This window comes from Struthio camelus, chromosome 1 (genome assembly GCF_040807025.1).
Source record: "Struthio camelus isolate bStrCam1 chromosome 1, bStrCam1.hap1, whole genome shotgun sequence".
NCBI lineage: Eukaryota > Metazoa > Chordata > Aves > Struthioniformes > Struthionidae > Struthio > Struthio camelus.
Window position 1 is genome coordinate 15,634,975 of NC_090942.1, and position 15,006 is coordinate 15,649,980.

Consider the following 15,006-nt stretch of genomic DNA (forward strand, 5'->3'; position numbering starts at 1 on the left):
GCTCCTGGACTAACTTAATTGCAATTTGATTATATTGAGGCATTCCTTGGATCTTTTTGAATTTCTGTTAAAGATGACCAACAAATGGAAAAAAATATATTTGTATGTGTATCCCTAGCAAGGATTATAAAAGCAGATTTTAAAGTACTTTAAGAATATGTTTCTTCTTATCTGTAACCATAAATGTACAGTCTCAAAATACCCCCTGTGTATTGTAGGAGCCTTACACCTCATTAGAGAAGGAGACGTAATTGATTTTTTTCGTGAAGAAAGATCCACCCTGAATGTTTGTGCAGAGTCTGAATTAAATAAGAGTTACCAAATTCAGCTTATTTGTCAGAAGGGATTTTCCTATTATTGTTTCTCCTACAGAGTTGAAGACTGAGTTCCTCATTAATTTTTGCTCATTGTTTCAAAGATTTATGACTCTCATAAACCTGTGTTAACATGGAATTTTAACCATAATTAGCAAAAAGTTGCCTTTGTCCACACATTATCAAGAGCAAGATGGTCTAGTGAAGTTGTTTTTCAGTTACTCTCTTTCACCTGTATAATATATTTACGTTACATTTTTTGTTGAGATTGAAATGGATTCTTTAGATTCAGAATCAAAACTTTTCATTTTGCTTCTCCAAGGGATCTCATGTATTATGCAGCTAACATACTTCAGATGTAGGTGTTGTCTTAAATTCTCTAAAGGAGGACATTCAGCATTATACCGAAGAAAATCTTTTTTTGTTGTTGTTGTGTTATACCTTCATCAGCAGTACAGGCAGCATTTCTTATTATTTAGGAAAAGAAAACAACAGGGAAAAGGAAAAGAACAGTTTTCTCAGAATTATAACAAGATAATCTTGCAGTTTCAAGTTTTAAAATATGAATGTCTCACTCTCAGCTATTTCCTGGCTGACTCCAGGTTTCTATGATTATTATTTATTCAGTGCTGATAGTGTGCTTGACACTGTGCAAATATAGAAGGAGATATTCATGTGGACTATCTGCCAGGATTTCCTAGTTGTTAGTGGCAGCGTTAGCCTCTTTAAGCAAAAGCTTGAGGCTGTCTTTAAAACAGAGATGCTTATCCATCCTGCCAACACGCAGGTTCATACATATGACTGTGGGAAACACTGCTCAAATGCACCCAGCAAGGCTTTAGAAGGACTGACCCAGTGGAGTTTAATTTAATTAGGACAGCAGCAGTGTGTGGTAGCTCTGATTGATCAAACCTTTAAGAATAGGCGGTTTTCATAGTTTCAAAAGCTGGAACTTTTTAAGGGAAAGGTAGCTGGGAAGAATCAGTCCTCCTGATCTGACACTTAAAGAATCAAAGTCATTGCCTGATGACTTAATGCTTTTAAGATCCCTTTTCTTTCATGAAGTCCTTGAACTTTTTTCTAACTTTTCTGTAGGACGTACTGACAGCACATGCGCTTCGTTCACCTGGACAGTTATGTTCGTGTTCCTCAGACTGGTGCTGCCACTGGCGAGGTTGTCAGCTGCCAGACTGACATCTGTCACTGGCGTTGTTAGAAACAGTGTCTTCCAAATGGCAGCGGTGGAAGGCTTTTGTCAAGAAGGAGTATCTCAGGTTAGTGGCATTTGACAAAAAAATACATATTTTTTCATAATCTGAATGAGATAATTGATTGTATCTTTATTAAAAAAGAGTTACCATCTTCGGATTTCCTCTCTGATCCACAAGAAAAGCATCCTAATAGATGGGATCTTTGGTGACTGTCTCTTGACTTTATGTATGAAAGAGCAGGTTTGCTACTTCACAAATGAAGAATATTTTCCTCATGATTACTTAAATAAAAAAACAACAACTCCAGAATCCCAGAAAAAGGAAAAACCTACCTTCCGGTGAAGGATAAATGCTTTCCCTTGTTTATGCCCTGGCCATCATCTGACCCGGGTCATCATTCAGATGACCGTTCAGATATCTCAGCAGGATGAATGGATGATGCCAATGAGCTTATCTCTTTGTCTGAGATGGTGATACTACCCCTCTGAACTAACACTCAAAACCCTTCATTAGATCAACGCAAACCATATATTGGAGTTAGTATCAAAAAGCCTCACTTCCAGAAATGAACACATCTGCCATGCATTGTACAGAAGGAGCCAAAACGAGAAGACTCTTAGAAAAATGCACAAACCTCTGAGGGATTTGAAAGATCAAGTCAAATGTATTGAGCTCAGTTCAGAACTATGGTCAACTAGTTAAAGAGGTATATATGATATCTAATGAGTAAAATACAATTCCTGTATTAGTAGTAGTTATTAGAACCTAATTTTTGTTTGGAAAGGAAAAAGGAGTGCTCACATTTCTTTACCCCCCCCTCCCCCCCCCCGGAATAAGAAGACTTACTCTTTGCTTTCAGGCACTGTTTTACACTGAGCAAAAAGCCTGGATTACACTCAGAGGAAAAGTTTAGTTAATTCTCATTTTGCAAATCCTCCACAATATTTATTCAAAAGATTGGCAAATTCCAGGAAGTTCATCCGTCCCTGAAGGAGAAGTTTTGTAAACAAATCTGGCAACAAATTGATTTTAACAGCAGCAACCCTGCTAATCTGTCAAGATGTAGTTTGTTTTTTGACACTTGATTAAATTCTTCTTGCTTAATAATAGGAAGTAATTTGCTACAAACAAGCTATTTAGCTGGGATACGGTGACTGCCCCTCTGATACCTCACAGAGCATTTAATCCCTTTCAGCAGAAAGCATCTAATAGAAGGATGCTAAGCATAAATTTATTTTAAAACAGAGGGACTTATAAATTTGTGTATCCACTCAACAATTTTAGGTTTCAAGGCCTGTAAATCCCATTTATGGTGTACCTTTCAACCCAGACGTGCATTACTCCACATCCTCTGGACGCACATGAGAGAAGCAACATGAGCGGTTGTGCTGGCAAATGTGGTGGTCGGGGTAGCCCAGGCTGAGATGAAACAACTGTGAATGAACAGAACAGCTTAGGCTGGCTTTGTCAAGGAAAAAACTTGTGTCCAGAAATAATGCTTTTGACAAGAAAACGGTCTCAGAGTTTTTGCAGCTATTGGTAGAGCCAAATGGTTAAAAACGCTATCTGTCGTTAGTGTAAACTGAAAGAAAAGATATATACGTGCTGTTGCTAAACACCTGGGGACGTTACTATTCCTTGCATTCAGACAGTCCAGCCAACTGGACTGCGAGGCATGTCAACATTTTGGGGTGGCCAGTCTTGATTATAAAGGTGATTTGGCATTTCAGCTCATTGCAGCCATATTTCCCCTTAAGATGGAGGGATTAAATTTGTGAACTCAATTTATGTCGTAGTTTCATACAGCTACGTCTATCCTGGGTTGAAGGTGCAAACATAAGTAGAGCCCAGGCAAGGTTATGCTATCAGAGAAGATGTCCATCCTCTCTGCTCCTTTCCACCCAAAAAGCTGATCCAGATCCCAAAGAAGTCAGTGAGTTTTCTCTCTGTGCTGGATCCAGCTCTAGGCAAGTACACAGCTCCGTAAGTACCGCAATTAAGATATTGAACTAATGTGGATAATCCGTTTCTCCTGCCTGCTTGGAACACCCGAACTGCCTGAGCTAGGCTTCCTCTCAGGCAAAAGTCTGAGGAAGTTGGTGGTTTTCTGTTGCTTTTGAAAGATCAGTCTGTGTCCCTGTGGACTAAGGGGTATGGGGGAATTCCAGAATTTGCAGCCAGCTCCTTGGTATTTGTTTCTGGAAGCTGTTAGCTTAAATATGTTAGCCAATCTTAGTGATGGGGGAACGAGATGATAAGAGTGAGGGTTTTAGAAAGTCATATTTAATAGGTGCTTTAAGATATATTCATAAATCTTGCTTTTCAGGTTCCTTTTTAGAAGGAATTTAAATTCAACGTTATTTTGTGGATATTAAGGGCAGTGCAGATATTCTACTTATTCTCTAATATCACATGCATGAAATCACCCTCCCTCAAAAAAAAGACCATACACCCCAAAATATCCTGGCAGAGCTTGACATCAGTAGCTGTATACACTAGCATTGTTGTGAGACACCTTAGAGTCTAAATATTTCCTCATTTGTGAGAACCTGTGATATACGTTTTTTGCAGCATATTTGAAATCCAGCACAGAAAAAGAAAAATCTTCTGTAAGGATTTACATTTGACAGTGTAAAATAACAAATTCTTAAAAAATAAGCAAAGGAGTTTAGCAGCCTCTTGCTTAATTGGGATTCATGCTATTAAAAAAAGTAGTTGGAGCTGTCTCTCATTCTAACTCTTCTCCGGCTGAAAAATATTATTCATTTACATTGTTGACTGACTCCCTCTGTGATTTAATCCTTTTCTTTACATCCTTAGTGGGTAGAGCTAGTAGGAAAGTCACAACCACCAACAATAACATGCCACTTAACTCAGAGGTACTGATGGGACATTTAAGTAAATTTAAGTCAACATATATAAACATTACATTGCTGGCTTGAAAATCTGGACGTTTGCAGCTGGAAGTTTTGATTACTTAATTGATACTGATTTTCAAATTGCTTTTGAAATTCAACTGCTGGTTTGAATCTGCTCCAGATGGGCAGTAACTGAAAACTGTTATAATCTGGCAAGTATTTAGTAGCACAGATAAGGAGTTGATCGCCTCATTAAAAGTATCTCAGACATATGCACAGATTTAAAAAAAGCTGTTCACTGGCTCAGCAGAGTGTTTGCTGAGGGGAACCGAACTGCTATGTCATCCCTAAGGGCTCTTTCTGGCACAACAGTGGAAGGAAGCTGCTAATACTGTTGCCCACGGAGGTGAATATAAAATACGTTAGGGTCTGTTTGTTTGCCTGTCAGCGAATGCAGTGTGGAATAGGTCAGTGCTAGTTTTCAGTGTAGTCAGTGGAAATTCGTTTGTGAATAAATGTCCCCCCACATGAATAAGAACCACACAGCTGAGCTCATGGGTTTCAGGAATCTGAAAGTGGTACGTATTTTTCCACCAACAGGTTATCAAAATTATTGCCTACCTAGTAACAAATGATATAGAGATGGTAATTAGGGGTGAAGTCATATAAGCGTCAGAGCTAGCCACCTTAAACCCACTTTATTGTCACTGGGGAGAAGCAGACATTTCAAAGGGACCGTGCATCCCATCCTAAATGAGAAGGCTAAAGATGCTCCAATGAATTGTGCCCTGGTAGTGCCTCGTTGTTTCCAAAAAGCCTAGGATGACTGGCTTAGATATACAGGGCTGTATTTTAGCTTTCTTAAGGTAGGCGATCCCATCCTAAATGTCATCCCATCATTCTGAGTGCCAGTTGCTAAAACATTATATGAATACTTCTACACTTTTTTACAACCTTTGAACCTACTCTCTTATCCAAAGCCTTATGTCTCTGTTTCCACAAAATCCTGTCATTTTTATTAAGAAAAGGTACAATTTTCTGTAACAACCTTATCAAAGATACTGACCAAACTGATGTCCCTGGCACAATTTTAGAATGCTTTGTGACCGCTGCATGATTTGCATGGCTCTTTTCTTACTGCAGATAGCTGGGTTTCTGTATGGCACTAGATGGCAATATTCCCTCAGCTCCAGCAATGGTCATGGAAACGTTACACAACAAAGGGACGTATTCTGACCTTGTGTTCTTGTTATCACCCATGTAGCTCATATTATTACGGCAGGGTTTTATTAGAGTGAGGTCAGTCTGGGCTGCAGAGGCTTTCTGCTCTCTCTGCATTCAACCCTCCTAGCTTGAGAGCTTCACAGTTCTCTGTCAAAACATTCGTTGGACAAGTATGCTCACTGCATCAGGTCTTCCGTTTCATGCAGAAAGCCCTTGTGGTCTCAGACTGTTCCATGATGTTTATGCTCAAGTTCACAGGCAAGAAGTATCTTTATCTGGAATATTACACGGCTTTCCTGCTGCCTTATGAATACTGATGCAGTGGTAGAATCGGCCAAATCGTTTCTCAGACGTCTTGTTGCCTCATGTCACTTGGGGGTGGCTCAGTTTTTCTCTCATGTTTGCTGTCAGCTAAAATAAACATAATCTAAGTTCAGCAAGTGTAGCACAATGATTCTGCATTTGTACCAGATGAATTTGACCCCTATCCCTGTGTGATACTTCTAAAGATTTCCTCTAGTCACAGAGTTTACAGGAAGCAAGAAACTTAGAGCCAGCTGTGAATACTGCATCTCTCTCTTTTGTGTAGCCAAGATTTTGTTTGCCTTAGGGCCGCTTTATTCAGGCCCAGGACTAGTGAAATTGCTCCTTTCAAAATCAGGCTTATCATTGACCTCTGTGAGACCAGGATTGTTATAATTATTTTTCAGTAGCCTAGGTGAAATGCCAGAATTGCCCAAATGTAGGAAGATACTAAAGAGGCTCGTAGACAATATGTGTCCCAAGCAAGATATTGAGGTAGAGACTGGAATTATTGTGGAAAAGTTTTTTTTTTCTGTTCCCTTGTTCCCATAGGACCACCAAAAGCCTCCTCTTTAGGCCTATGCCTGCCACTTCCCATGCCTCTCTGCCATACAACCTCTTTTTCCCAACTTACAAACCTAATTCCATGCTGCCAGAGCTGTCCTGCCGCATGCGTTTTAGATGTACTAAGGTACAGCCACAGAGGAGGGCAGAAGCCGCATTTTCCCCAGGAGAAGCCTATGCTAGGAGGTATATGGAATATCAGGCTTTTCCTGGGTAGCTTTGCCATACCGGTGCCCAGAGGAGAATGTCCTCTCCCAGCTATGAGGAGCTGTAGGGCTCCAATCTGCCTGAGAGAAATTAAAAAATTCAATGCCCTTTGGGGCTTGAGGCAAAGCACACTGGAGCCCCGAAGCAACAGGACAGAAAAGACAAGCATTAGGGTAAAGTGGAACGAAGTATAAGCCAAGCAGCTAATGTAGAGAATTGCTGTTGTTTTGTACTACATCTGATCAAAGAAGCCTTTCAAAGGAGCTCAGAGGAGCTCCTCCATCATCCCTTTGGGTTGGGGGAGTTCCTGCGTGGGACTGCGGGCTGCTTTCCTGTATCTCAGTGAAGCCCTATGCAATCTTCGGTGCAGACTGCGTCTGCCAGGTCCTGGGCCTTTAGGATTTACGGGGAAAGTTTGGGGGCATGTCTTATTTTGTAAGAACTCCTTCCTCCATGTTTTTTACTTCTATATTGTCCAGTCAAAGATCTTTAAGTTCTGGAAACCACGGACAAATGATGTTTTACACTATTGTGAAACAGTGAATTATCCTCACTCCTGCTCAAAGGATAGAGGAAATTAGGTTAAAAAACTGTCCACCTCTGACAGTAGATCCATCACCCAAGCCCTAACCCTTTGCCTAGCCACACTTTTCTGTTCATTCCATACTCTTCTTTTCCCATTGGCAATAAAAATATTCTATTATTTGTGCTAAAATGTGAAGTCACTTATGCTAAATATAAGCAAATCCCCTTTGCTGAATAAAATATACAAAATGTAGTAGGTTTCATGTTGCAGGTGCCTGTTTAAGTAGTTCTTGGTGGTATATTAAAATATTTGACTAGGTGAAGTGCATCACGTTGTGTACATAGAAACCTCAGCGTTTCTGTACCCATATTTGTCCAGAGCATTCTTTCTTGTTGCATTTGCATCATCTGCTACTTCAAGTCCTTGTTTATACATTTACCAATCAGCTCAGGTGGCCAAGCAATTACAATAACAGACAAACTTGTAATATGCAGTAAATAACTGTATCATGAGGTACAAGGTATTACCACATGGGCTCAGGCCCTGATCCAGTATCGCATGCTCTGAAAGAAGGCTTCACTGGCCTCTGCGTTTTTCACTGGATCTTTACTTGCACTGGACCTTTATACTTATAGACAAACCACATGGTTAAAATTCAAACAACAAATTCAAAATGACTGATATGGACAAGGGAAGGCATGCCTTACAGGCATTGAATGTACACATTTTGCACAGGCAAATGAATATTGAATTTCATTTTATGTTAAAACTGAAGATATATAATATTTTAAAGCAGCACAAAAACTTCGTAGAGAGAAAGTTATTTGGTAGCAATGTACTTTAACGTTCATGGTGTCCTGCAGTTGGCACAATTGAGCTCGGGATCAGGAACAAGTACTTTGGCTCTGCTAGGCTTTCTATGTGGCCTTGGAGAAGTCACCTAACCTCTCTTTAGAGAGGATTCAAGCACACCTGGAGCCTTCTTGAACTCATGTGCTAAACCTGTCCTTGTACTTATCTGCCTCAGTTCACATTTGTTATTGCAACAACAGAAAGGAAGACAGAGGCTGAGCAGGCAAGATGGAGCAGAAGGTATGGGAAGGTTCAGAAAATCTCGCCTGTCTTAATGCCTTGTATACCCCAGTCCTCCTAAAGTAAGGGCTCACATTCCTTGGAAATGGTAAATGAAGCAAGACAGACTCGTAGGATTCCTTCTTTTTTTGGCAAACACTCTTACCCCTGGAGCAATGAAAGAACTTGTTTTTGGTACTGACAGCAGCTGTGTTTTCAGGCTTCTGTATGTGCTTACCCAGATTTTAGGCTGTTCTCTACTTAAACCCAAAAAGTTGATGGGGTCAAAGTGTTTAGTAACAGGCACCTCAGGTTAGTTATCAAGGAGGTGATTAGTGGATTTAGGTGTCTACAGGTCAATGCTAGATGGCCCAGATAGATAGTGTCTGGGACTTTTTGACATAGTTGCATGGGTTCAGGCACTAAACTTGCTAAACTGGGATCACTTTAGGTGAGATTAAGGTAGCCTGGACTCTACACGTGACTTTTAGTTTGCTTGTTACTCAGAAATGATGCAGAGGAAGCTTTTAGCTAAGAAATTAAATGAAATGGTGCAGAAGTTTTTGGTGTAGGATGCTGAAGTGCTGTTTTAATATTTTAGGAAAGGTTACCAAGGCAGCGGATGGAGAAGTTGTGCTGTTTAACGAGGAAGAAGAGGAAAATGAAAACCAACAGTCTAGGTAATTTAATTAGTGGAATAACAGTAATAAATACTGGGGCAGAGGCTGGGTCAGGAGAGCCTAAACTCTCCTTAGGCTGCTTAATTTTTGGAGGGTAATAATCACAGTGAGAGCAAGATGTCTCCTTTCCTGTGAGTGGCTAAGCAAAAGAGTGCCACTAGTCTAGCTGAAATAGCCATTAATGGGAAAATTATGTTGTGAACCTCTGATGCATTTGAAAAGGAAGAGAACATTTCTTTTCCATTGATAGACTGGAAGTCAACTGAGAATGAAATGCATAGAAAAAAGATTTATGTTCTGAGCCTGCACATTTTGTTATGTAAGTGTACCACTTCTCTGAAGCTGGCATCTGTTAAAATCCCTCCTCACTCACTTGAGGACAGGCAATAGAAAGTTTGCATGTCAAGTTCTGCTCTGTCCCACCAAATTTCCGCAGTTTCCTGTATTCTTTTTCTGTGCATCCCAACCCAACTGCCAGTGTGGTTTCTCACGCTCCAAGCCCTTGGTCTTTCCCCAGGAAACAAAACTCCTTAATTTCTTCTGAGGCATCTTTCTCTCACATTCTCTGTCTTTCCTGATCCTCTAGCAGTGTTTCTGCAGTACTCTAAAATACCCAGGTTTCAAATGGTCTTGAAAAATAAGAACGGATTAAAAAGCTAGCTCCTTTCTTGACCTTTCCATCTGCTCCAATTAATTTTTTCCTCCCTCTGGTTTTCCTGGAAACTCCTGAGTTGTACTGTTGCTTGCAATGCCTGTGACCTCTTTCGTCTAGCTGCTTTGTATCCCCAGAAATCTCATTCGTGTCCTTCGTGCAGCACAGAGCTGCTGTTGCCATCATCACCAGTGAAATCCTACCTTGCTAACTTTTTCTTTACTTACCTGTTCCTAAGCAGTGCTATATTTGACAAAGTGATTAAACTTATTTCTACTTGATTTTCTCCCTGGTCTGGGCTCTCTTTTAACTCTGGCGTCTTTTTCACCTCGCAACCTGGCAGGAGGACTCAAAGAACCACACAAATCAATGCAGCAGAGGAATGTAAGAAAAGAGGGACTGGAAAGAGGTATTCAGAGATGCTGGCAGTGACCGAAGGAAGAGGAAGGAGCCAGAGCCCTTTCCGATCCTACATGCTCCTCCTGCCTGCGCTGCCCTTTTGTCTACCCTCTCCTCCCTCACCACAGGCTACACTTGGCTCTCCTGTCATCTTCCTCATCACCTCTGTGGTCATCTCTAAACTGAGACTTATCATTGACACCTGGAAAACCTGGAGACATATTCAGAGAGAAAATAGGTATTAACTACCCTGTGGATATGCACATAGCACCTGAACCAATTACCTATTGCACTAAGAGAAGGTGAAGCTGAGGAAAGGCTAGTGTTTTACACACGCATGTATTCCAAATGCCTTTGCCATCCACGTCTCCCATATCCTTCTGTGGTGTCACAGGAGTCCAGGTACCAACTTGCTTTTATCTTTGGCAGAAAATACGAAAGGTTTGATTGTGCAGATTTATGTGTATGGTCACTGGACACTTGCTGACAATAGATCTGTGTGGGTTCTCAGATGAGGGAAGATCAAAACAAAAAGGCTGAAATATGTGTTTATAGACAAAAAGAAAAAAGAAAGAAGAGAAAGGCCTAAGAAGTAAGAGAAATAAAATTAAGGACAAAAAATTGTGACCTCTGAGCTCTGAGGAAGGCCTGGCTATTTCAGAAGATAGACTGTACATTGCAACTAAAAAGAGGTAAAAGGCCAGCAGCAGTTTTACAGTATCCTGGTAATTAGTAAAAGATTACAAGCTTATTGTACAAGCCTGGTTCATGTCCGTGCACACAGGCTTCATCTTTGTTGGATGTCCATTCGGATGAAAAACTTCTTTGTGGACCCAGGAAACGCATATGAGGGGCTGGGCGACAACCTGGTCACCATTTAATGGCGAGTTTTCCCATATTTTTTTTTACTAACATAAGGTCTAGGCACACATTTCCTGGAACATTGGAAGATTAGCTTCCTCAGTACTGCAGGTTGATGTATTGTGTTCTGCCAGATGATACGATGTGGCAATATACACTTTTAGATCAAGGCTGCATCTACCTTTGGCAAGGCCCTAGAAGTGCTCTTAAATAGATGAAGGTCAACCATCAAATGAGTATTTCTCCTGATTCCCCAAACCGGTATCAGATATATACATAAGGCTCAGGCCCTACCAGTCGGTTTTACTAATGCATCTTTTCCAGTTTCGTTATACTAGCAAAATCCTCCAAGGTATATCTATACTACAGTTTAAAGGTGTACAGGCAGCCAGCATAACCAATGCCTGCCCCAGTGTTAAGATAGCGGTTCATGTTCGGCGTGTTCAATTAGCATGCCTATCCTACGCAAAGCACAGGCAGGCAGGACAGAGCTATCTGAAATGGCGTCAGTCACCGGCACAGCTACAGGATGTCATGCAGAACCATCCAGAGATACTAGCTTACCTTACAAATCAGTGTGGTTTCTTCAGAGTTGGGTTAAACCTGAATTAGTAAATCCTACCTCCTAGCAGAGCCGGTAAGTTTCTGTGGAGATGTTCAAGATACAACTAAACGAATCCTTGAGCAACTTGATCTAATTTGACCTGCTTTGAGCAGGATGTTTAACTGGATGACTTTCAGAGGTCCCTTCCAACACCTAAATTATTCTATGAGCTGATGCAGATGCAGCCAATTCCACTATTAGTGCCATCGCCATATGATGCTCCACTGAAAAATGCTAGGCCTGCCCTTAGGTACAAGGGAAAAAAGGTTGCATGGGCAGCTTGTGGGCTAGCTGTCTAAATACCTAATCTAAGGGAGAAGGTACATTTTGCATTGTGGTCCACGCTGTTTGACTGCTGTTGGTTCCTGAGACAGCTACAGTGAAGCTAACTTTGTTTTGTACATCAGCTGCAATCTCACCTGCAGATAGGTAGAGTGTGTGGTCTGAATAACTCTGATACCCAGAGCAAATGGGAAAACTTCAGGCTCTTGGTGTAAGAAAGAAGGCACAAGTACTTCATTCTGGTCTGTGAAGAGAGCGCCCCATTTGCCAGAGCTATGAAAGTGACACTATATTTGCAGATTTGGAACTTACTAGAGTCTTTGCATAAAGCTTCATAACTAAGATGTTTGCAGTGAAAGAACTGCTGATGACTGTCTTCTCAAGTGTGGCTCAGGTCTGCAGATGGAGTGTTAGCAAGGAGCGGTGCTCTGACGAGCAAACAAGCTGACCGTGTTTCGAAACTCCCTTAGAGACACAGCTCCTTTGTTTGGTTTCTCACTCAACAACATGATAAAGAGGAAGAATTTGGGTGGAGCTGATGTAAACTAGGGAAAACATATCATGTTCTTCCTTCAGTTTGCATCTTGGGGACGTGAAGGACAGGGTCATAAGGACGATGAAGAACATGCTCCTTCTCTTCATTTCGCTGCGAGTAATATCTGGTAAGAACATGATTTCGTTACATTGCTAAAATTAGAGCACTGTTGGCTGTTGTACTTTCTCTTGGGAGCTTTATAATACATATTTAGGGATCAGACACGGATGGAAAAAATCAAGAAACAATTATTTTCTTACTGAAATAGATTTGAGTTCTGTGGTTACAGCAGTACAATAAAGAAGAGAACTTCCTCCCTCCCTAAGACACTCTGCTGGATGAGGCACTTCAGTGTGCAATATCCACTGCTCAGTGTGATGGTGTTGGAGTAGGAAAGGAGGTCAGTTCTCCAAGAAACCAGATCTAATATTAATACGCAAGCATTCTCCTTTCAAATATTGATAACATTAGTATTTGATGAAATAACACAAACACACACACACACACACACACACACACAGAGAAAAACATTTGTGGAGGATATTAGTAAGGAAATACTGTTATCTTTGCTCAGTGTAAAAACCTGGAAGGTTTGCCAATAAGGATGTGCATATGTTAGTAACTTAAAGTACATCTTCAAACTTCAATCTGCGCATGGCACTCGGAGCACTTCATATTGCCTGTAGGGTCATGTTGCTTTCAAGGCACTGAAAGAATTCTGCCAGCTCTCAGGAACCTCTCAATATTTGATGTTTTTCCCTGATAGCCCAAAACTGTGATCAGGAGACTGCGTGCGAATCTCAGCTTTCCTGGGAAAACAGTTTTCTTCTAACCCGCATGCTTGCAGAGAGAGAAAAGCTTGAAGACGTGACTCAAGCATACTGTAAAGACTAACAAATCACAGCCAAACAAGACTTAAATATCTACACTTTTCAAAGTCAATCTCATGATTTCTTTATCATGGGCTCATAATTTGTTAATGTTTGGGGTTGGTAATTCTGATAAATAGGATATTAAATTGCTTCAGGTATGTTTTGTTCTCTGAAGTAAGGAGGTAACCAAGGACTTGTGAATACGGAGGGAGGGCTTTTGTAAAATTGTGTGGAAGAAGAAGGCGTGTAGATGAAGCACCAAAAATTTCAGTTAAAAAGTAATGAGCAAGCAGTAAGAATTTATGATATAGAAAGAAAAATCCTGAATAAACAGTCAATGAAAACTCTAGAGGTTTTATGAAAATAGAAACTCTTTTCTTTCTGCAGCCATTTGAAAAATGTGATAAATTATTTCATTGATTTTTAAATGATTTTCATTAATAAACAGTGGCTTGCTGAGACAACTGGATTCGTAAGGTCCTATCAACAGGAGATTACATTAAAAGTTCAGATCCACTTATGGAAATGTATCCCCAGAAGCTCGTCTTGGCTCAGTCTGATTTGCATGGGTGATTTTTGTTGATGATGTTTTTCAGAATCTTTAAGAACATTGATAAAAGCGTAATCCTTTGCTGGGCCCTGCTTCCACTGACGTAAATCAGTCATGACTCAGCTGAAATCAATCCTATGGAGGTGTCAGTGGGACCGGTTCAGATTTACCTCCCTGTAAAGGTGGTTCCCATCTCACAGCCTCCCACATCCTAGCCTGTACCTCACCCACTGACAGGCTACCTCCAAAGCCTTTTTTTCACACATGCCAGAATCAACCCATCCGGCTGTGTGGACCAGCTGTGCCTGGAGCATGGGGTCCTGGAGGCCCCTGGGGAGAAGCTCCCAGGCAAGGCTGCAGGCCTGTCTGTTACTGAAGGAACCAAGAGTCTCCCCCGAGGCAAAATCTTCCTCTGCAGCCTAGTACGGCCCGTTACCTGACCAGGGCCTACATAGTTCCCCCTTCTCCTCCCCATGTTCAGGGTGTGAAATCTTGCTAGCTGTGAGAAAAGGACCTTGAGGTGTGTGATAGAGTTGTGCTGTTGTAAGAAGTACTCCAGGAAACCTTGCGAGAAGCAGTGCTTCCTGGGGTAGAATGGAGGAAGAAGTGGACCATGGGACTCCCATGCTTTGTCTCATTGACTCATCTACTGTTAATTAGTTTTGCTATCTGATGAAGCAAAGGCACTGGGGTCCAAACTCTTCTCTGGTCCTATGGGGAGCAATTATTTTGGAGTCCACTAATAGGGATAGTATCTGTCACACAAGAGCCATATGTGATCTGTCCCTAAAATGCTCCAAAATTTTGCTAAAGATGCAGGAAAACAAGCTTTTGGAGAATTTGGAGCAAAAGTCACCAAGGCTTCTTCAAATAGAAGAGCACTGGGACTGAACTTTCCTCCTGCAGATTAAAGATCCTGGTGCTGTTGGAGAGACGGCAATTAGGGAGTGCCTCTTTGGTAGCTTATGTTGGTCACCCTTCCCCAGCTACTCGAGGAGAAGAGGGAGAGGGAAGCAGGTCTGTCCCACTGCCTGGAGGTACTAGAAAGGAACAGATTCTCTCTCAGCATTACGTCTCTGAGCTCTGGGTTGAGCATCCAGGACACCCAGGTGGAAACATGCTGCAGCCCTAATGGCCTCACTCTATCTAGTTCCAGCAGTAGCTTTTTACCTTGAGGCTGCCCAGCAAAGATAAAAACTCCTGTTATTTTTGCTACAGCAGGTGGTGGTGTAGGAACAGCTCAGCTAGTCAGTCCCTTGACTGAGGAGTATCTGCCTCAGTCCTGGCTCACAG

General features: G+C 41.4%; 1 protein-coding gene across 6 annotated transcripts in view; it reads left to right on the forward strand.

Annotated features, from left to right (window-relative positions):
• Positions 1-15,006, forward strand: part of CDHR3 (cadherin related family member 3) — a 64,419-nt gene that overhangs the window by 11,452 nt on the left and 37,961 nt on the right. For 4 of the 6 annotated variants that reach the window (XM_068930263.1, XM_068930271.1, XM_068930284.1 and 1 more), the window contains 4 exons: positions 1,410-1,588; positions 8,880-9,277; positions 9,954-10,247; positions 12,333-12,418. In XM_068930263.1, the coding sequence (XP_068786364.1) occupies positions 9,276-9,277; positions 9,954-10,247; positions 12,333-12,418 (382 nt within the window). In that variant the 5' untranslated portion in view covers positions 1,410-1,588; positions 8,880-9,275. The remainder of the gene's footprint in view (positions 1-1,409; positions 1,589-8,879; positions 9,278-9,953; positions 10,248-12,332; positions 12,419-15,006) is intronic. The other 2 variants (XM_068930244.1, XM_068930277.1) reach the window with 2 other exon arrangements.